Source organism: Stegostoma tigrinum, chromosome 19 (assembly GCF_030684315.1).
Source record: "Stegostoma tigrinum isolate sSteTig4 chromosome 19, sSteTig4.hap1, whole genome shotgun sequence".
Taxonomy (NCBI): Eukaryota; Metazoa; Chordata; class Chondrichthyes; order Orectolobiformes; family Stegostomatidae; genus Stegostoma; species Stegostoma tigrinum.
The window spans coordinates 49,160,232-49,182,154 of NC_081372.1; the positions used below are offsets into that span (position 1 = coordinate 49,160,232).

The window sequence follows — 21,923 nt, forward strand, 5'->3', positions numbered from 1 at the left end:
CAACGGAGAAAGGCATTCCTCACTGAAGATCAGTTGTAAAGGCATAGAATACACTGGAAGACTTATTCTGGCTGTAAATTCAAGAGAATAAGTTTTTAATTATTTTTATTATTTTGGTTTATATAAGTGGGACCTCTATTTATTGGAACAGCATAACATTAGAGTTTTGTTTTACTCAGGAATAATAAGTAGTTAAGGGAGAATTGTTTGATTTGTTGACAGTCTAGTTAATTTATTCACTGTTAGAGTGACATAAATAAATTGTTACTTGTTGATTATGGAGTGACAGAAGGGAGTTCATTTCATTTAACCACTCTTTTATAACAGACTGAGGGTGAGAGTGGTTATACCATTTTTCACACTTCTTTTAACAGATTATAAGGTGAGGTGAGCCTCTCTGGGAGATTCTGTTTTAGTTATCAGAGAGGGTCTGCTTTATAACAGAGTGTATGATGCCACACTAACCATTTCACACGCCCTCCCCCCTCCCATTCCTTAGATGACATGTCCATCCTGGGCCTCCTGCAGTGCCATAATAATGCCACCCGAAGGTTGCTGGAACAGCAACTCATATTCCGCTTGGGAAGCCTGCAGCCCAAAGGTATCAATGTGGATTTTACAAGCTTCAAAATCCACCCTCTCCCCACTATATCCCAAAACCAGCCCAACTCATCCCCACCTCTCTAACCTGTTCTTCCTCTCACCTATCCCCTCCTCCCACCTCAAGCCACACTCCCATTTCCTACCTACTAACCTTGTCTTGCCCCCTTGACCTGTCCGTCCTCCCCGGACTGACCTATCTCCTCCCTACCTCCCCACCTACACTCACCACTACTGGCTCCATCCCTGCATCTTTAACTTGTCTGTCTCCTCTCCACCAATCTTCTCCTCTATCCATATTTGACCCACCTCCCCTTCTCTCCCTATTTATTTCAGAACCCTCTCCCCCTCCCCCTTTTCTGATGAAGGGTCTAGGCCCAAAACGTCAGTTTTTGTGCTCCTAAAACGTTGTTTGGCCTGCTGTGTTCATCCAGCTCCACATTTTGTTATCAAGTGAATGTACAATTAAATTCAGACTGAGAATTCAATAGTTGGAAGTTCAAGCCTCACTTCAAAATTAAGTCTAGCTAATTTTTCAGTGTAAAACTGAGTTTTGCTGCTTTGTTGGAAATACCATTCTTAAAAAAAATGCATTAAATGGTGCTTCAGGTGGATGTAAAAACTCATGTGGCAACATTCGAAACAAAAGGAGAATACACTCCAAAGCCACAGACCACAAAGCATTCCTCTACCATTACATCAAATGATCTGTTTCCCTGCTGCTGGGTTGCTATTTTTGCCTGCTTAATAATAAAGTTCGCACATCTAAGGTAATTAACTGATTGTGAGGCAGTTTGTGATACACCCAGATTGTGTGAAAAGATGAAATATAATCAGAGGTTTTTTTTTCACTGACTGGTGAAGTCCACTTTCTACAGGATCATGGAACACCATCATTGGCTCAGTCCCTTGTGGTGTATAAAGTATTTTTACTTATTAAAAATGAAAATTAAATCTATAAAGGATAGACTTGCACCGCATTTGATTCTCTTTTCCAACCCAAATGTTTTCCTAACAGTCAGCTTAGGTTTTCCAGGACTTAGACCTTCCTGACACCCTAGTGAACAGAAATTCCATTTCAAAAAGGCACCATGGCTTCACAAATAATTATTTCAGTCATTTGTTTTTTATTGAGGGAAAGGGAGGTAACCAAATCAGTTCCCAACACCTAAGTCTCAGAATGAGGTCACTGACTCAGAGCAGGAGCTGAATGCAGGACAGGGAAGTTCAAAACTTCAAACAAACACTAACTCAATGGCTAGCATGTAATGTACATAAACTCACTCAGTTCTCTGCACAAAGTGTGATAACATTGAGAAAAATCTATAACCTACTTGCTACAACGTTAGTCGTTACATCCTTATCTGTGATTAGCAGCCATTCCCCGAACAAATAACTATTTTCAGGTCACTGCTCCCAGCTCACAGGAAAATGTTTCCTGCCCTGTTTCCTCATTTTTTACCCATACTGTTAATCATTTCCCTCAATGTTATTTCTGCACATCTTTGCAACTGAAACAGCAAAACTGACAATAACCTGATAAATATTACAGAAACACAGTAGAAGAATCTTCCATTTTTAGTTGTAGCAGGTAATTAACAATAGCTTTGATACAGTGGGCACTAAAAAATCCAAAGGAGTGTTACAGAAGTGCCTTCAAACAAACTTTTACATGGAGCCACGTAAGTAGACATTAGGACGGATGATCAAAAACTTGGCCCGTGAATAGATTTAGAAGGAGTATCTGAAATGAGGAAAGAGAAGTGAAGATGTGAAAAGATTTAAGAGGAAAAGAGACCTCAGTGCTTATGGCATAGATAGATGATGGTATAGCCTCCAGGAGTGCAGCAATGAATAGCAAAAACATGCATTCGGCCTGAATTGGAGGTACACAGAAAATCTGAGGAGCACAGAAAATCGGAGTTGTGGGGCTGGTGGAGATTAGACAGATCGAGAGAAGAAGCCAAAGAAAGGATTTGAAAAAAGAAATCAGAATTTAACAATCAAGGCATCTGGGAGTGGGAACTAATATGTCAGAAAGCATTGGGCTGGTAAGTAAGGGGCTCTTGGTGCATTCTAGGACAGGGGCAGCAGAGTTTGAATGTGCTCATTTGTTGCAGATTGGCCACCTGTTATAAACTTCTACCTGTTATAAATGTCATCAAGGGTATAAAAGAAGAGGGAATTAGAAAATTGGGATGAGAGCAACTGCCATCTGATACAGTTAACAAAAATTAGCTCTAAAGAGAAAACCAATGGCTCTGATAGGATTCTCTAAGCTCTCAGAGTAACCATCATCTAACTAAAATTATGGCAAAACTCTTAGCTAATATTCCTGACACATGAATTCAACGGAGAAAGGCATTCCTCACTGAAGATCAGTTGTAAAGGCATAGAATACTCTGGAAGACTTATTCTGGCTGTAAATTCAAGAGAATAAGTTTTTAATTATTTTTATTATTTTGGTTTATATAAGTAGGACCGCTACTTATTAGAACGGCATAACATTAGAGTTTTGTTTTATTCGGGAATAATAATTAGTTAAGGGAGAATTGTTTGATTTGTTGACAGTCTAGTTAATTTATTCACTGTTAGAGTGACATAAATAAATTGCTACTTGTTGATTATGGAGTGACAGAAGGGAGTTCATTTCATTTAACCACTCTTTTATAACAGACTGAGGGTGAGAGTGGTTATACCATTTTTCACACTTCTTTTAACAGATTATAGGGTAAGGTGAGCCTCTCTGGGAGATTCTGTTTTAGTTATCAGAGAGGGTCTGCTTTATAACAGAGTGTATGATGCCACACTATTTCACCTCCCCCTCCCATTCCTTAGATGACATGTCCATCCTGGGCCTCCCGCAGTGCCACAATGATGCCACCCTAAGGTTGCTGGAACAGCAACTCATATTCCGCTTGGGAACCCTGCAGCCCAATGGTATCAATGTGGATTTCACAAGCTTCAAAATCTCCCCTTCCCCATTACATCCCAAAACCAGCCCAGCTCATCCCCATCTCCGTAACCTGTTCTTCCTCTCACCTATCCCCTCCTCCCACCTCAAGATTTATTACATAATGTTATCCAACCCCAAGGATATCTAGTTGCTGGCCTATTGTCATAGGCGTCTGGATTGCTGTTGATGGGCTTTGTACAGAGATGCAGTATAATCTTTCCAATCTTTCTTTTGTTTCTTCTCATTATTTTCCACTTGAAAGGTCAACGAGGATTTGGACATCCTGAATGCAGAACTGTTTAGTCCAGCGTTAGTCTACCTGCATTTTGATATTTCATCTTCTCTATCAAATTCTTTTTGCCCATCCCTTCCCTCCACAGCTTCTCAATAATATTATCAGCAATTTAAGAAGGCCTGTTCCTTATTGCCTTCTAAGCCTTTTTCAATTTCTTCTTTGATCCAGAATGGGATAGCATTCCTCTGAGTATTGGCAGGATTTTCACTGCTCGCTTCTACATCATGCATCAGGGTTAAACACGGGTTAGAAACTGCATAGAACTCCCCTGGTGCGAGCAGGCTGGGAGGAAGGGGGTCTGAATAATTGGGTGAGAAGGCAGGGAGCGGACAATATATTTCTTCCTAAATTCCCCTGATTAAAGCAGAGTTGTTGAAGGTTATGGTCACCTTCACTCACTCCCATCCCCAGGAAAAAATACTTTACCTAAATGCTGACATGTCCCCAGCACCAGATAGTCAATATTTTATTATCTTAAAAGAAGTGGCAGTGAAGATCATATATGCATCAATGGTAATCTTCCAAATTTCTTTAGATACTAATGTGCAAACAAGGAACAGCAGCGAGCGAATTAGTTTGTTCCAACACTCAGTAAGATCATGGCTCATCAGATTTTAACCTCAGCTCTATATTTCTGCATTCCTCCAACAACCTTTCGATCCACACTCACCAATAATCAATCTACCTCTGCCTAAAGTTTAGTGTTTCTGTATTCACTGCCTTCTGAGAAAGGGAATTCCAAGCATTCACAATCCTTCAAGAGAATGTTTTCCTCATCTCTGTTTTAAATACTCAGCCTCTCCTCATTTTTAAACTATGATCCATCGTCCTAGATTTTCCAACAAGCAGACACATCCATTTCACATCCACTGGTCAAACCCAGATCAGATCTTATATGTTTCCTTAGAATCCCTCCAGTGCAGAAACAGACCATTCAGCCCAACAAGTGCTGATCCTCTGAAGAGTATCCCATGCAGACCCTTACCTGATCCCTGTATTTCTCATGGCTAATGCACCTAATCTACACATCTCTGACACTATAGGGCAATTTAGCATGGCCAATCCACCTAATGTGCACATCTTTGGACTGTGAGAGGACACCCATGCAGACACACAAAGAACGTGTAAACTCTACACAGACATTCACCTGAGTGTGGAATTGAACCCAGGTTCCTGGCACTGTGAGGCAGCAGTGCTAACCACTGAGCCATTGTGCTGTCCCGTTTCAATTAAATCACCTCTGACTCTTCTAAATCCTAAAGGATACAGGCCTAGCCTTCTGGCCTTTCCTCATCAGGCAATGTGCTCATTCTAATCCATGATGACCAGTTCTGTACATAGCTCTCCACAGAGTGAAGGGTCTAGGCTCGAAACGTCAGCTTTTGTGCTCCTAAGATGCTGCTTGGCCTGCTGTGTTCATCTAGCTCCACACTTTGTTATCTCAGATCTCACCAATGCCTTGTTTAACTGAAGCATATCCTCCCAGAACAGATACTCATGTTTTCAGTTCCCCTTAGGGCAAAAAAGCACAACATTATTTCAGTTTCCCAACTACTTGCCAGCCAACTTGCCAACTCCCAGCCTCTTGCTGCAAATACCCACTAACTTTCTGTGATTCAAGCCTGAGGATACCCAGACCTCTGTCAGATTGAAAAATACCCAGCTATTCCTATTTTCTGCTTCCTGTTAGCTAAGCAATCTTGCATCTGTGCAACTATGTTACCCCCAACACCATGAGCTTTAATTCTCCACAATCATATTTGATGTGGCACCTTATCAATTGCCTTCTAGAACCAGAATATAATACAGCCACTGGTTTCCTTGATCTACAATGCAAGCAACTTCTTCAAAGAACTCCAATAAATTAGCTGAACATGACTTCTCTTTGACAAAACCACATTGGTTCTGCCTGTATCCAAGTACCCTATTATAATGTCTTTAATAATAGTTTCTAATATTTTCCCTATGACAGATGTTAAGCTAACTGGCCTGTAGTTTTCTGCTTTTGATCATGGTTTAATCCAATTGTAATTCCTGGAAATAGTCACATTGGGGTTGTTTATGGTTTTCTGGCCTATGGATGGGGCCATCCATGTGGCCATTAAATCATTCCCACCCTCTGTAGAAAAAAAATCATCTAATGGTTATTTTCTCCGATTTAGCCAATTAATAGACAATGCTTTCAAGTGGGTTCTCAAAGATGGAGGTCCACCAACTGGTAAGCAGCAGCAGAGTGGCATGGTAATGAAGGTAAGTGAGAGAGAGAGAGAGAGACGTGCCTCAAAATACAGGAGATCTTTCCAAACTTTTTACATTTTAACTAAAAGAAAACCCATACATATATTCCATATGGATTTCCAGATGGCATTTGATAAGGTGCCACATCAAAGGCTATTGTGAATTAATAAAAGCCCATGATGTTGGGCTAACTTTTTAGCACAGATAGAAGGTTGACTGGCTGAATTAAACAGAAAAGATACACAAGTGGGTCTTTTCCTAATTGAAAGGATGTGAGGAGAGGAGAGAAGTATCATTGGGGTCTGTTCTAGGGTTCAACTTTACAATTTACATCAATGAGTTAGATGAGAGGACTTTAAGTATTCTGGAGTGATTCATGAAACATTAGTGTACAGGTACTACACATAATCAAGAAGGCTGTTGGGATGCTGCCCAACATTACAAGAAGAATTGAAATAAAAGCAACGATGTTATACTTCAGTTATATATGGCATTGGTGAGACCACATCTTGAAAGTTGTTTGTAGTTTTGGGCTCCTTTTTAACTAAAGGATATGTATACATCGGAAGCAGTTTGGAGGAGGTTTACTGCATTAATATCCGTAATGAGAGGGTTGTCTTATAAGGACAGCTTAGACAGGCTGAGATGGATTCCACTAGAATTTAGAAGAGTAAGGCGTGTCTTGATTGAAGTGTATTAGATACTAAATGTTTTAAACAAGATGGAGGTAGAACAGATGCTCCTTCTTATGGGTCTGTCCAGAGCTAGGGGACATTATTTTAAAATTAGGGGTTGCCCTTTCAGGACATAAGATCACATGATCCAGGAGCAGAATTGGACCATTCAACTCATTGAGTCTGCTCCACCATTCAATCATGGCTGATGTTTCTGAACCCCATTGTCTTGCCTTGCCCTTGTAAACTTTGATCTCCTTAATGATCAAGGACCTATCTATCTTTGAGAGATGAACAGCATTTTCTTTCTTTTGGCGGGGGGGTGGGGTTGATCGGTTTTGGAACACTGTGCCTCTAAAGATGTTGGAAGCAGGGTTTTGAATACTTTTAAAACTGAGGGGGGATAGGCTCTTGTGGGCAGGGACAATCATTGGTTATATGGAGATGGAAATGTAGAATTTGAAACATAAATAGATCTGGCCTTACTCGATGGTGAAGCAGGCTCAAGGGGCTGAATGGTCTACTTCCATTTTGACTTTCTATGTTTGTAACGCAAATATGTGCTGCAAACAAATTCCCAACACTAACACAGTAGCAAGTGTCATTGGCGAAAATAAAATTTGAGTGTGAACAAGTTAGTTTTGGGAGACTAAAACCCTGATGATTCTTACCTTGGTTGCTATTCTAAAGTGGGTGTTATTCTCTTCAAAAACAAATGATTTAATCCTCCTTTCAAAACTGTAGACTTGGTCAATTAGCCCCTTCCAATCAATTCAAAACCAATATATTGTCTGTAGGAACTTCATCGTAACTTTAGACTCAAAGGCGACTTTATGGTGATTATATTTCAAACCTGATTAAGTACAGCTCTATTAAGTGGCTAATCAGCCCAATATTCCTGTATCTCCTCATGAGATATTTTCCAGGATTGCCCTGAGCTCTTAGAAACATGGATAGGCGATTTAATTGGACAGGAGTCAAAACTTCCCAACGACTGATTTAAGGTTTGCAATCAGGATCTTAGGAGCTTTCAGACGGGTTGACTCTCCTGACCTTCTGAGGAGCCACTTTTTCATTCTTGAGGATGCCATGAATATCCATTGCACCTTGACCCAGGGGATGTATATTCAAGGTTACAATCATGTTAGGCAAGAAAAGGAAACATATATTCACAAATCTGAAGGGTGGACATCTTCCTCCAAGTCCCAATAAGTACAAATGTCTTTAGTGACTTGGGTCCTTCAGAAGAAAGGCATTTCTTTCTGCAAACTATGGTGCAAGTCAGAGTACAAAGCGTTGAATATACAATGGTCCATACACTGACACAGCACAGCGGATCTTTCATTCTCAAGTGGTACTGGAAACACATTCTCCTGATGTATTCACAGCTGCTGGCCTCTACAAGCCACCTCCATGCAGGCTACTTTTGTCACTCCTGCTATCATCCAAAGGGAATATAAACGTGCCTTCTCTCTTGGACCGCCATCAGGAAAATCCCCTCAGGAGGCAATGCTGAAATGTGGTGTCACCTTCTGCCTGGACTCTGACATATTCCCAGTTTGCAGTAATGCTGTTTGGGTGTGTGGTAAATACAGTACTCAGCTATTGAATTTCGGTGGGCTTCAGAACCTCTTTCCCATAAAATTTAGCATTTTCCCTGTGTGTAATTAGGTCATGAGCTGAGGAGAAAGTAATTGCATGAAAAAACCCAACCTGTCCCCCGGCAGAAGTTGCCACCACTTTAACATTTACAGCCTGATATTGACGAGGATAAAGAGTCCTCAATGCATGAAAAATTGAAAGAAGACATCTGGACTTGCAAGTGCAATCCCTGACAGAGCTTCTCTCATCTCTGTGGGGATGATTTGCGATTGGGCACACACATGCAGGTGGCACGGTGCCTCAGTGGCTAGCACTGCACCCTCACAGCACCAGGGACCCAGGTTAGATTCCAGCCTGGGGCAACTGTCTGTGTGGAGTTTGTACGTTCTCCCCATGCCCGAGTGGGTTTCCTCCAGGAACTCCAGTTTCCTCCCACAGTCCAAAGATGTGCAGGCTGGGTGGATTGGCAATGCAAAATTGCCCATAGCGTTCAGGTGTGTGTGGGTTATCAGGGGATGGGTCTGTGTGGGATGCTGCAAGGGACGGTGTGGACTTGTTGGGCCAAAGGGACTGTTTCCGCACTGTAGGGAGTCTAATCTAAGAATGAGATCTTGGAGACCCTGGTGGCTGGAGCCCAGAGTGTGGAGACTGGACCAGGTAAGAACATGTCTGTTCTCAGTGTACTTCTTTTGGATCATGAGGCACCCATCTCAGGATGAGGAACTCCTGCAGATATTGTCCTAAGACACCTATCCTTTGAGGGTGGGGTCAGGGATCCTTTGGTGGGAGGGTCAGGTGTCTTTTGGCACAGTTAACTGTGGAGAAGATGGCAGTAAATGATGCATAAACCACTTGGAAAGACCCAGACCTGTCAGCAAAGGTCAAGAAGTCTCAAAATGCAGGCGTTACCTTTGAGGAGAAATGGATCTGCACTAGCAACATGAATGTTGTGGCTACAACAGTAAGTCAGAGTATAAGAATTCTGTGACAAGTAATTAACCACCTGACACCTCAAGACTTACCCACCATCTGCAAGGTACAAACTGGGAAAGTGCTGGAATACTCTATATTTGCTTGGCTAAGTATAGCTGATAACATTTCTGAAGCTTGACATCATCCAGGATAAAGCAGTCCACTTAACGGGCATCACAACCAAATCCTTCAACATTCACTCCCTTTACCACTGATGTACAGTGGAAGCAGTATGGTTCTCTCCAAGACTGCTTTGACAGCATCTTCTCAGTCTACCAACATAGCATGGACAAAGGCAGCAGACGCATGGGAACACTACTGCCTTCAACCCAGGAACAAATACTCAGGCCATTTTTAGTATAAAGTAGAAAATTCTACCTCTATTCTTTGCTTAGAAACATCAAATATGAGAGTAGTAGTAGGCTATTCAGCCCTTTGACCCTGTTCCACCATTCAATATGATCATGGCTCAACACCTTATTCCCACTTTGTCTCCATATCCTCCTGACCCCTTTAGTCCTAAGAACTATATCTACATCTTTCTTCTATGTCTTTAATGTTTTGGCCTCAACAGCTTCCTGTGGCTGAGAATTCCACGGGCTCATCGCAGACTGGGCGAAATTTATTCTCACCTCTGTCATAAAAAATCTATCCCTTATCCTTAGAGAGTGATCCTTGGTTCTGGACATTCTGATCATCGAGAACATCCTTCTTGCATCTACGATATCCAATCAGTTAGAATTTTATATCTTCTATATGCGCCCTCTCTATTCCATGAATAGGGTCCTGACTGATTCAGTCTCTCCCCATATGTCTGTCTTAGAACATAGAACTGTACAGGACAGGAATGAGCCCTTTGGGACACGATGTTGTGTTGAGCATGATACCAAATTAAACTAATCTCTTCTGCCTGCCTTTGGTCCATATCTCCCCATTTCCTTGAATATTAATGTGCTTATCTGGAAGTCCCTTAAGTGCCCCTATCACATCTGCCTCCACACCGCCCCTTGTAGTGCGTTCCAGACTCCTATCACTCTGTAAAAAACTTGCCCCTCACATCTCCTTTGAACTTTCCCCATCTCACCTTAAATGCATGGACCCTAATTTTAGACATTTCAACTCTGGGATAAAGATTCTGACCATCAACCCGATCTAGTATCTCATAATTTTATAGACTCCTATCAAGTCTCCCCTCTGCCTTCACCACTCAAGAGAAAACAACCCAAGCTTTTCTAGCCTTTCCTTATAGCTCATACCCTCTAATCCAGGCAGCATCTTCTTCTGCACCCTCTCCAAAGCCTCCACATCTTTCCTGCAATGTGGCGACCAGTACTGAATGCAATTCTCTAAGTGTGGTCCAACCAAAGTCTTACAATGCTGCAACATGGCGTCCTGACTCTTGTACTCAATTCCTTGATCAGTAAAAATAAGCATACCTTATGCTTCTTTACCACCCAATCTACTTGAGTGGCCACTTTCAGGGAGCTATAGATTTGAACACCAAGATCCCGCTGTACATCAAAGCTGTTGAGGGTCCTGGAATTAATTGTATACTTTTCTTAAAATTTGATTGCCTAAGAGCAGCACCGGACAGTTACCCAGATTAAACTCCATCTGCCATTTCTTCTCCCATATCTACAATTGATTTATATCCTGCTGCATCCTTTGACAACCTTGTACACAATCCACAACTCCAGTGACCTTTGGATCATCTGCAAACTTACTAACTCACCTATCCACATTGTCATCCATTTCATTTATATGTACCACAAATAGCAGAGGTCCCATTACAGATCCCTGTGAAACACCAGTAGTCATAGGCCTCCACCCAGAAAAACACTCTTCTACCACGACTCTCTGCCTTCTATGGGCAAGCCAATTCACATGGCCAAATCACAGTGGGTCCCATGCACCGTAAACTTCTGGATGAGCCTACTATGAGGGACCTTGTCGAAAGCCTTACTAAAATCCATGTAGACAAGATGCACTGCTTTATTCTCATTGATCACCCTTGTGACCTCCTCGAAAAATTCTGCACCAAGCCATGCTGACTATCCTAAATTAGGTCATGCTTTTCTAAATGCACATAAATCCTATCCTGAAGAATTTTGTCCAACAGCTTCCCAACCACCGATGTGAGACTCACCTCCAGATTTTCCTGGATTATCCCTATTTCCCTTCTTGAATAAAGGAACAATATTAGCTACTCGCTAGTCCTCCAAGAACTCTGCACTGGCTAGCGAGGATTCAAACATCTTTGTCAAGGTCCTATCAAGCTCCTCTCTTGCCTCTCAGAACAACCTGGAGGAGTAGATACCATCGAGTTTTGGGGACATATCCACCTTAATACTCTTCAAGAGACCCAACACCATCTTTCTTTATCTCAAAATGCTCTAGCATATTAGCATGTTCCTCACAAATCTCACTATCCTCCATATCCTTCTCCTGGGTAAATACCAATGCACAGTACGCATTTAGAATCTTGCCTACATCCTCTGCCTCTAGGTACATCCTTATCTTTGAGTTGTCCTACCTTTGCCCTAATTATCCTCTCGTTTTAACATATGTATAGAATGCCTTGAGATTTTCTTCAACCCAACTTTCCAAAGTCATTTCGTGATCCCTTCTTTCTCATAATTCCCTCCTTAAGTTCTTTCCTGTTTTCTTTATATTCTCCATGAGCCCTGTATAATTTTAGCTTCCTAAACCTTACATGTATTTCTTTTTACCTTTTGACTAAATTCACAACCTCCCTCATTATCTAAGGGTCCCTTACCTTGCCATCCTTGTCCTTCTTACTGGAGCATGCCAGTGCTGAACTCTCATTAGTAGGTCTTTAGACAATTCCCACATGTCAAATGTCAAATTGCCTGATAATAGCTCCTCCCAATTAACACTCCCTAATATTGATATAATTTGCTGTTCTCCAATTTAGTACCTTCCCACAAGGTCCTGGCTTATCCTTATTCATGGCTATCTCAAAACTTAAGGAGTTGCTATTCCAGGAATCAGTCTGGTAAACATTCATTGCACCCCCTCAATAACCAGAACATGCTTTCTCAATAAGGAGACCAATACTGCACACAATATTTCAGGTGTGATTTTACAAATGCCTTGTGCAGTTGCAACAAAACATTTCTATTCCTGTGCTGAAATCCTCTCACAATGATGGCCAACATACTATTTGCTTTTTTAACCATCTGCTGCATCTATACGCTTACTTTCAGTGACTGGTGATCAAGGATACCCAGGTCTCACTGCACTACACTCTTCCCCAATTTAGTGTTATTCACATAATAATCTGCCTGCCTGTTTATTCTCTACCAAAGTGGAGAACCTCCACGTTACATTGCATCTGCCATGTATTTGTCCACTTACTTAATTTGCACTGAAGCTTCTCTGCATCTTCCTCACAACGTACACTTCGACCCAACTTTGTGTCATCAGCAGACTTTGAGATATGACATGTGATTTCCGCATCTAAATCGTTAATATATTCTGTAATAACTGAGATCCCAGCACTGATCCCTAACATACCCCAATAGGCACTTTCTGCTACTCAGAAAAAGACCCATTTATTCCTACTCTTTGTTTTCTGACCCCAATAACAGCTATTCAAAAGACAGTGCCCTCAGGGTTTAATTCATATTTAACACGTGAACACATCTAAGAGAAATGGCTGAAGACATTTAGTTATCATAGAGTGGGAGAAGCCCAGACTGTTTGTATTTATCATATCAGTAATAAACTGAGTCTTCGTTGAACACCATGTTGTAGAATCTTCATCCACGGTTTTAAATCCATCCGTTGCTTTGCTCCTCCCTGGTTCAGTAACCTCCTCCAAGCCTACAGCTCTCCGGGTTATCTGCACTCCTCAAATTTTGGCCTCTTGTGCATCCCTGATTGTAACTGCTTTGACATTGGTGGTTGTTTCTTTGGTTGCCTGAACCCTAATGTTTCCATAAATCTCAATGTCATGCCACCTTGCTCTGTTCCCTTAAAATGATTCTTAAATCCTAACTCTTTGAGTTTTTAGTTTTTGGCCCTCATCTCTTTTTTGTTTGGTTCAATGTCAAACTCATTTGATAAACATCCCACGAAGAGCCATTTTACTATTTTAATGTGCTATAATAAATATTCTAAAGTTATTGCTGTCATATTTAAAATATTTTATTTCAAAGCAGCATTCTAATTGGTGGAGGCTCCAGTGTTATAAATGATTTAAATCTCAAATTTAGAATCAATTCCTTAAGTTTTAAGATAGCCATGAATCAGTCAAATGTTTTACATGCTTTAACTATTCCTGAATGTATAAATAAAGTTGGATGACTAGCTATCTCATCCTGAGAAACCCTGCGTTTGTATAAATATTACTACTGATTTAAAGTGGGAGTCTGGCTCATGATTGCACTTAATCCAATAGCAATCCCATAATCTGGATTATTGTAAGTGCCCACAACTGTGCAGCCAATGTGAATAAGAAGCAGAATAACTCAACAATTTAGATTATTAGCAATACAACTAGTGGCAGCATCACTTCAACACAAAAGGACTTATTGAACAAAGAACCTGAAGAAGCAACAGTTTGCAGGTACAAAGAGAGTTACAACTGACTTGGCAAGCAACAAGACACAGCCAACACTGTTTGCAAAGGAAATTGCCCAAAATAATTTTCGACCTTGTCGAAAGAAGCAGAATCCTTGATCACCTAGCCTAACAGGATTTTGACTGTACCAATACCACTTGGGCACCAACAATTCAAGCAAGCCCATGATTACCTTCTCAAAGAAAACCATAAATGGACAATAAAGCCTCAAGAGGGCATTTTTCAAATCTCTGGACTCAGCGCCGAGATCAATCATTTCAAATCATAGCCACTTTTTACACTTCGGTCAAAAGCAGTTCCTGCCAGTGATTCTCCTATGTGCATTTGTGGCTTCATTTGACCCATCTTTTTCTTTACCATTACCAACCCATTTTTTGCCTTAACTGCACTATCATTTGTTTGTAATTTATACTTTTGTACCATCCACTCTTACAATCCTACACTTCTATTCTTCATTGCCTTCTCCACTTTCTTGCTAATACATGAATTGAAATATTTTAACATCTATCATTTTTTTGTTCTGATGTTTAGCCATTAACAGGGAACACTAACTTTATTCCACACATACTGTCAGAGGTGCTGTGTATTTCCTGTATTTTCGCATTTATTACAGATTTCCAGCATCCGCTGTTATTTGCTTTTTGTGTGGGTAATAAATGCAGACAGAGCCTGTAATATCCATACTGCAAGAATGAATAAAATAATGTAAGAATTAATTCAATAAACATACAAAAGACAGACTAAAAGAGACATTATGGATATAATTGCTTGACAGCACAAAACATACAATTTCCAAAAAGATGCACAAAGCCAAAACGTTTTGACTTGTACTCATCAGGACTGGGGTGTAAGATACCAAAATTTGAAATGGAACCTCAACTCATACAGCAGAGATGAGGGTGCTGGCTGATTGGACAATGGCTGGCATGGGGATGCAGCTAGAACTGTTAACTGTTAATCTTAGTTAGGTGATTAACCTCAGAGCAGGCAGGTAGGGGAATGTAGCAGCAACTGGTTCTCGCCATAACTCTCTCTTTGATGAAAAAGGTGTAATGCATACACAAATACGTTTTTGCTTTCATATAGAACAGGGTCCTGCAAGTGTGAATATACATAACATCTAGCATACACACATGAAATGCCCTGCAAGCCTGTCTGATAATCTTATACTGATTTTTGGTGTGTTTCTTAGAACTCACAGAACTTATGAATATAACAATTCATTCAACAGCATTCAATTTTAATGACACCACAAATAGCTGGCGTTGCCATGGGATTCCCTCTAGCTAACATTTTTGTTTGTTACCATGAGAAGCAGATCTTCAAAGTAGTGACCACTAACTTCCTACCTCTTGCCTACTTCTAATATGTAGATTAGACATTTGTAATATTTCAACTGACAGCTGCATCAAACAAATTCTGTCCACACCATAATAAATTACATCATGTGCTCAGATTTATTATTGAAATTAAATATAAAAATGCTCTCTTTCCTCAAAATGATAGTTATGAAATCTGTCAGCAGGTTATCTACTCTAGTCTACCGCAAACAACTTTCACTGATTACACTGAGATTCTCACAGCTCCATGCAGCACAAGAACACCATTTTTCATAATCTCATGAACATGAGAATATGAATATCTGTCTGCTCACCATGTAAGCTTGATGACAAGATAGGACACAGTAAATCTATCCTATGTGATTACAGTTACCTTGATCCATTCATCGCTCTCTGTATATCACAGAAACTCATGTAAAGCCCTATGATTACATACTTGGCCCTGAAATCTATCTGGTCTAACCTAGGTTGTCATGGAAAGGTCAAGTGTCTCAAAAATTGGTGAAGCTATACATCTCATGTTGCTATTTTGCAGCAAACGCAGTTTTCCCCACTAAAAGGAATTTGCCATCAAGCCAAAAAGACATTGTCCCTACCACACAAATGTGTAATGTGGTATATGTATTTTAAAGTGATGCTAGGTACATAGGCCATATGTCTCAAGTATTGGCAGACCATAACAAATAACATATATTTCTAACTGTACATAGTGAGCAGTGTTCCAACCAACCAATTCTTGCAAGGCTCAAAACAGTGTCTAGTACTTAATGTGATTCTGCTATTGGACAGCATTTGCTGAATGATCCAGACTGCACTAAGCCTTACACTAGGACCCAATGGGAGGTTATTATCTGTCAGGTATGCACAGCATTTCATGTTTATGCTCAAAGTTATACATACTCAAAACCACCATCCTATTCTCTGTTGGTGAAAGGAGTTTATGTCCATGTATTGCACCTTTTCCATCAAGAAAGGGCTCTGTGGAATGCTAATCCCTACTATTACATTTGCCATGGCAGTGCCCTGACCAATGAGGAATGATCTGACAGATTTGAGGTTAATCTGTTGATGAAGATTGACAGTTCACAGTTCCTGCTGCATTTTCATGTCAACCATAATCCAAACAAACACCACCTTCTTCTTGTGCTGTTTAAATTGATGTTATTTTTCTAAGTTTGGTTTCTTGCATCACAATCTTGAGTGCAAGAAGTAAAGCTTCAATTTTGTGTTTGTTTTTAGCAATATTACAGAAACAAAGTGAAGGAAAGTGTGACTTTTTTATTGGCCAAACAAGATTGTAGAAGATCCAGTAAAATAGGCCCATTATTTAGTACTTAGTGAGTTTATTAGACCTTGAAATGTTACTGACAAGGGAGACATGCTTCTGAAGGCTTTTATCTTGCGCTCATCAGGACAAAAGCAAGAAAGCAAAATTTCAAACAATCATCACAATTCAGAACGCAGGAGAAATAGCTGCCAATTTTATTTACTAATTTGGAGATTTATTAGCATTATCAATGCCTGCAGTATATTAGGACACCAAGTATACTGGTTGTTTTTTTACAAATTATTTTAACCTTTTGCTAAGCACCACAATCATTCAGGAAAGCTCCCATTACATCAGCGACTGATCTTTAAAGAAACTATAAAGGCCAATCTCAAAGCTGTACCTTGGTCCAAGACTAAAAGGCCTCTTCCACCAAAGTTGCAGGAAAATGGTTATAGGGTTACAGTTATGAGGATGAATGAAGAATGTGAGTTTTTTTTAAAGCAGAGAAGGAAAAGAAGAAATTCAATAAAGGCATTTAGAAAGAATAAAGAAGGAGAAAACATTCCCCATTAAATAAACTGAAGTCACATATGTAAGGTGCTTCAGTAATTTAATGATACTTACTTTCTGGAGCAAATGGTCCAGAGACAAATTACCCTTTACAGGTGTTATAGCAACAAAAAAGTCAGGACTTTCTGGTATACACTTATACAAAACTAAACTCAAAAATTCAGACATTGCCATCTGTGATTTCATGCTTTGCCACGGGGGATGCTGTGGAAGTCCCCATGGAGATGGAAACCTTTAGAAATTATTTGAATTGGCACAGACAGTTATTTATATAATAGTGTCACTGTAAAAACCTTTGAGCAAGTTAAGCTTTGCTAACTGAAGTGTTCTTTGGATCTTAACAGTAAATTTTGTTCATAATTACAACTGAATAGACTCTTTGCTCCTGAAAAATGAATCTTATATGCATATTTTTTAGTTGTGGACTCTCAAATATCTCTAATATGAGAAAACAACCCCCTTAATTGATCACTACCAGAAACGCATCGCCTCAAGTACTGTCATCTAAATGAACTTAATGCCTGTTTTCAGTGTCAGTGGTGGGTGAAACAGAAGTTCAGGAAAACTCAATCCCAAAATCTTTACCATCCCAAAGACTATTTTTAATCACTGTAACATCACCCACTTCCAGGCGATTTGCCTCTGAACGCAAAAAGCCAAGCAATGACTGACAAGAGAGTTGTATGGCAACCAATATGTCATGCCCTTCAATAATAGTTTCAGCATTGAATTTCCCATTGTCAATATGCTGGGAGTTACCAATGACAGAAATTAAAGTGGACCAACCACATGAATAACAGATCAGAGACTGGAACATCTGGTGTGCATATCCCACCTAACGACTGCCCTAAACCAGTCCATTATCTACGAGACAAAGTTGAAGGAATATGATGAAATACTCTTGGCTTGCCTAGTTGGGTGTGACTGCAACAACAGAAGAAGCTCCACATCATTTAGGAGAGAACATCCTGCTTGAATTGTACCCGATTCACCACCGTTAGCACCCCTGTTCTCCACCACCAGCAGTGACAGCATGACTCAAAGCAACATCTCACCCAGGTCTTTTGATAGCACTTTCCAAACCAACTGGAAGGTCAAGGACAGCAGTTGCATGGATACACCACCACATGCAAGTTTCACTCCTAGTCACACATGTAGAAGCACAGTAATTAAAAACTGAAGTAGGCCTTTTGATCAAAAAAACCGACTCTGCCATCACCACAGTCACTGCTGAGCCTTTATATTGCAAATATACTCCTGTTCTCTCCAAATATGCCTTGTCAGCTTTAGCGTGCACAGCTTCATTTTTCCTTAAGTATATCCTGAGATGGGCCTCCACAGCCTCCTGTGGCGGAGAATTTTACAGGTTTGCCACCCATAATGTTATGCCAAAATGGCAGACAGTGTGTCCTGACTTCTTGTTCTGCATCCCTAGCCAGGGGAAACATTGTCCCTGCACCCAGTCTGTCCAGACCTGTCAGAATGTCACATATTTCAATGGGATCTCTTCCCTTTATTTCACACTCCAGTGAATACAGGCCCTGACAAACTAAACTCTTCTCATACAACTAACCTGCCATCCCAGTAATCAGGATTATGAACCTTCACTGCAATTTCTTTATGGAATGTACATATTTTGTCTGATAAGGAAGCCAAAACTGCATGCAATACTCACAGCATGGGCCTCACCAAAGTCTTGCGCAGCTCAAATTAGAATTCTTTCATCCTTCACACAAACCATCTTACAATGAAGGCCAACATGCCACTTACCTTCCTAACTGCCTGCTGTACCTGCATGCTCGCTTTCAGTGACTGGTGTACAAGGATCTCCTTGATCCATTTCAATCTATCACCGTTGTTTCCCTTGTAATTCTGAGAAGTTGCTTTGTCTTCTTCTGTGTTTAATTAGTTGTTTAATTGCTCAGTCATTCCCTCGTTCTCTATTACCAATTATCTCATTTCAGACTGCTAAAGGTCTACATTTGTCATAATTTGACATTCTCTTACATACTTTCTCAGCTCTTACAGTCCATTTTTGTGTTCCTTGCAAGTTTACACTTGTACTCATATTTTTACCCTCATACCCTCTTGGTCTTCTTTTTCAAAATTCCTTCTAGAAACTTTATAGGATTCTTCATTCAATCTAATATCAAGTATCTTTATTATTATCTAAATTTAATACTATCAAAATTTATTTTTGCTTAATTTTTTGGTTCAGCTATCTTCCCTGTTGTGGTGTCTCACCCAAGTGAAATGCATAAATGCCATAATGTATACATTTTTTCTTTAAATATTAACCACTGCATAACTACTGTCATGCCTTTTAATGAAGTTAACCAGTCTTTCGTGGTCAAAATATCCCCTCATATGTTTGTAGTTTCCTTTGTTAATATTTATGAGCCTGGTTTTGGATTAGACTACTTCACTTTCTACTTCAAGGAAAAATTCGGTTATGTTTTGATCTTTTGTTGTTCCTTGAGGACCTCTCAAACAATATTAGTAACTAACTTGAATTGGAAATATATTGCCAATCTTTCACTGGTGCTGTGTCAAAGTTCTGTATCCCCCCACCAGGAGTGGGTATTTCTACAGAACAGGGACTGTAGCAGTTCATGAAAGCAGCTCCTCACCACCTTCTCAAGGGCAATGAGGGGTGGGTGACAAATGCTGGCCTTGGCAGTGATGACCACATTCCTACCAATGAATGGAAAACATCTATGTTCCAGACCAAACTAATACTTTCCCTTGCAAGATTCCCACACCCAGGTTCCCACTAATTCTGCTAATTTTATCATATCCAGAAGACAAAATCCTATAAGCTGTACCACTGAGAGTAACTTTCCCCCAGTCAGTGGCAATAACCAGCTTTGATCTGCGCTGGTGTCGCACATGTTCTCGATGCATAGAGATTGTCAAAGATGAATTAGTTCTGGCAGGGCGTTCAAAATAATACGACATATATGAAACATAAATGAACTCTCTATTAATCATTAAATTTAATGATTTCCAATATTATTAATTAAAAAGGTGTACCAGAAACAGTCAAACGTATCACTTATGCCTGTTATTTCTACAATTAACAAAGGTAACATTTGAGTCCAGTTTCAGGAGGTAAAAATACAAATCGCAATATCTGCGATCAATCACAAGCTTAGTAAACAGTTTTCTTGCACAAAATACCAATAAGATTCCTTTCTGTACTATCCTAATATTGAATAGTGTTCCAAAAAATGTTTCTCAATGGGTTAATATTTGAAATACTGCTCTAGTTTCTTTTAAGTTTAGAAGTTTCACTGAAGTACTCGATACTTTGTCATGGTCACAATCCAGGTACAAACTTGTCAAGGCCAGCATTTTGAAATTTGGGGGTGGGGAGAGAAAAAAAAGGTTTACCATCTTCCTCAGAGTGCAGCCGATATCCCATCGAATAACAGCATCGTTTCAGTATGTGCGATCCGCCCCCACCGTCTGTATTCTGAAGAACATGCCTGCCTGTGCTAAGGGTCAACACTCCCCACTCATAACGATCAAAGTTCTGCATTCAACTGCAATCACTGTCAGGTCTCTCAGAGCTGCAGGCTCGGAGAATGCAGCATGACCCGATGAATTCAGAGCTCTGTTGAACTCAGAAAAGTGATTAGCAGTTGGAGAAGCAATTCATGAATGTGACTCCTTCAGTGGATAAGTAGCCTGATTAAAAAAAAGGGGAGGGAATGGAGGAGGTCTGGGAAAAGAAATCCTTCTTCAGAGATTCCCGAAACTTCAAGTCTGTTTACCAGTTTTTTTTTATTGCACTTTTCCACTAAAGACATTGAAGTACCAGTCAGAGGTGATCGTTCATAGTTCTTAAAAGGTTTCCAAATGCGAATGGTTCCGCGAAAGCTCTCCCATTCAGTTAGTTTTCTTACTCCATTCACACAAAAGCTCATTTTTTGTCACTTTATTGAGAGGAAACTTTCATCTTGCAACTCAGATTTGCACTTGTTATCGAACGAGAGCCTCTGCTGCTCTCAGGGAGCTTTATAGTGCTCACAGAGCCTGAAAAAATGTGCTAAATTCTCTCCCCGACATTGTAAATAGGTTTACAGCTTGTCCAAACACAAAGCCCCTTTCACAGAACACGGCTGACTCTAACTTTGTGCCCCACAGCTGTATAAAGCCCTAGTTAATTCTGGAATATCCAGCACTAAATTCGGAGCTGCCTGAAACGGCAGGTCCGTCTGAAGCTATTGGAGCTCACATTGCTAATATACGGTCCAGGGCGCCTCTTTCCACTCAGTAAGCACGTAACCCCTCCCCCAGCTCTTGTGCCAGAATTTTCCGACAAGAGAAATGCCTCCCTGTTCGAAGATATATCTCAATACTGTGAAATGTACCCTCAAAAATTTTGCTTTCAAGAATTTTAATTGCCTTTTGCTACCTACTCATCTCTGTGTGTCATTATTGTGAGGAATTGAACTAATCTGTACTACACTGTGACAATTCGAGGATGACACTGCAAACACATACCACGCTGATTAGGTCAGTGTATATTTACCGATGCTACAAGGTGTGGGTTACCTGTGGAAACCCACTTGTGACAGGGATTGAGAATTGTAATTATTACAACTATACTCCAACCAGGGCTTTTGGTATGTAGTCTGAACATCATTCATACAGCATGCCAAAGAAAATTTACTCTTAAATGTTTTAATTATGGGATATACTAACACAAGGCCAGTTAACTCCAACATTGCAGAGGTAATGGTTGGAATTTAATGCCCTTTCCTGATATTGTGTTCGATTAGGGAATATCTAATC

The 21,923-nt window shown here is 40.3% G+C and overlaps 1 protein-coding gene across 2 annotated transcripts in view; it reads right to left on the reverse strand.

Moving 5' to 3' along the window:
• si:dkey-65j6.2 (pleckstrin homology domain-containing family G member 4B) overlaps window positions 1-21,322 on the reverse strand; it is a 185,711-nt gene extending 164,389 nt beyond the window's left edge. For both annotated transcript variants that reach the window (XM_048550427.2, XM_048550426.2), the window contains exon 1: window positions 20,517-21,322. In XM_048550427.2, coding sequence (XP_048406384.2) covers window positions 20,517-20,519 — 3 coding nt within the window. In that variant the 5' untranslated portion in view covers window positions 20,520-21,322. The remainder of the gene's footprint in view (window positions 1-20,516) is intronic.
• Between the last annotated feature and the right edge of the window lie 601 nt (window positions 21,323-21,923).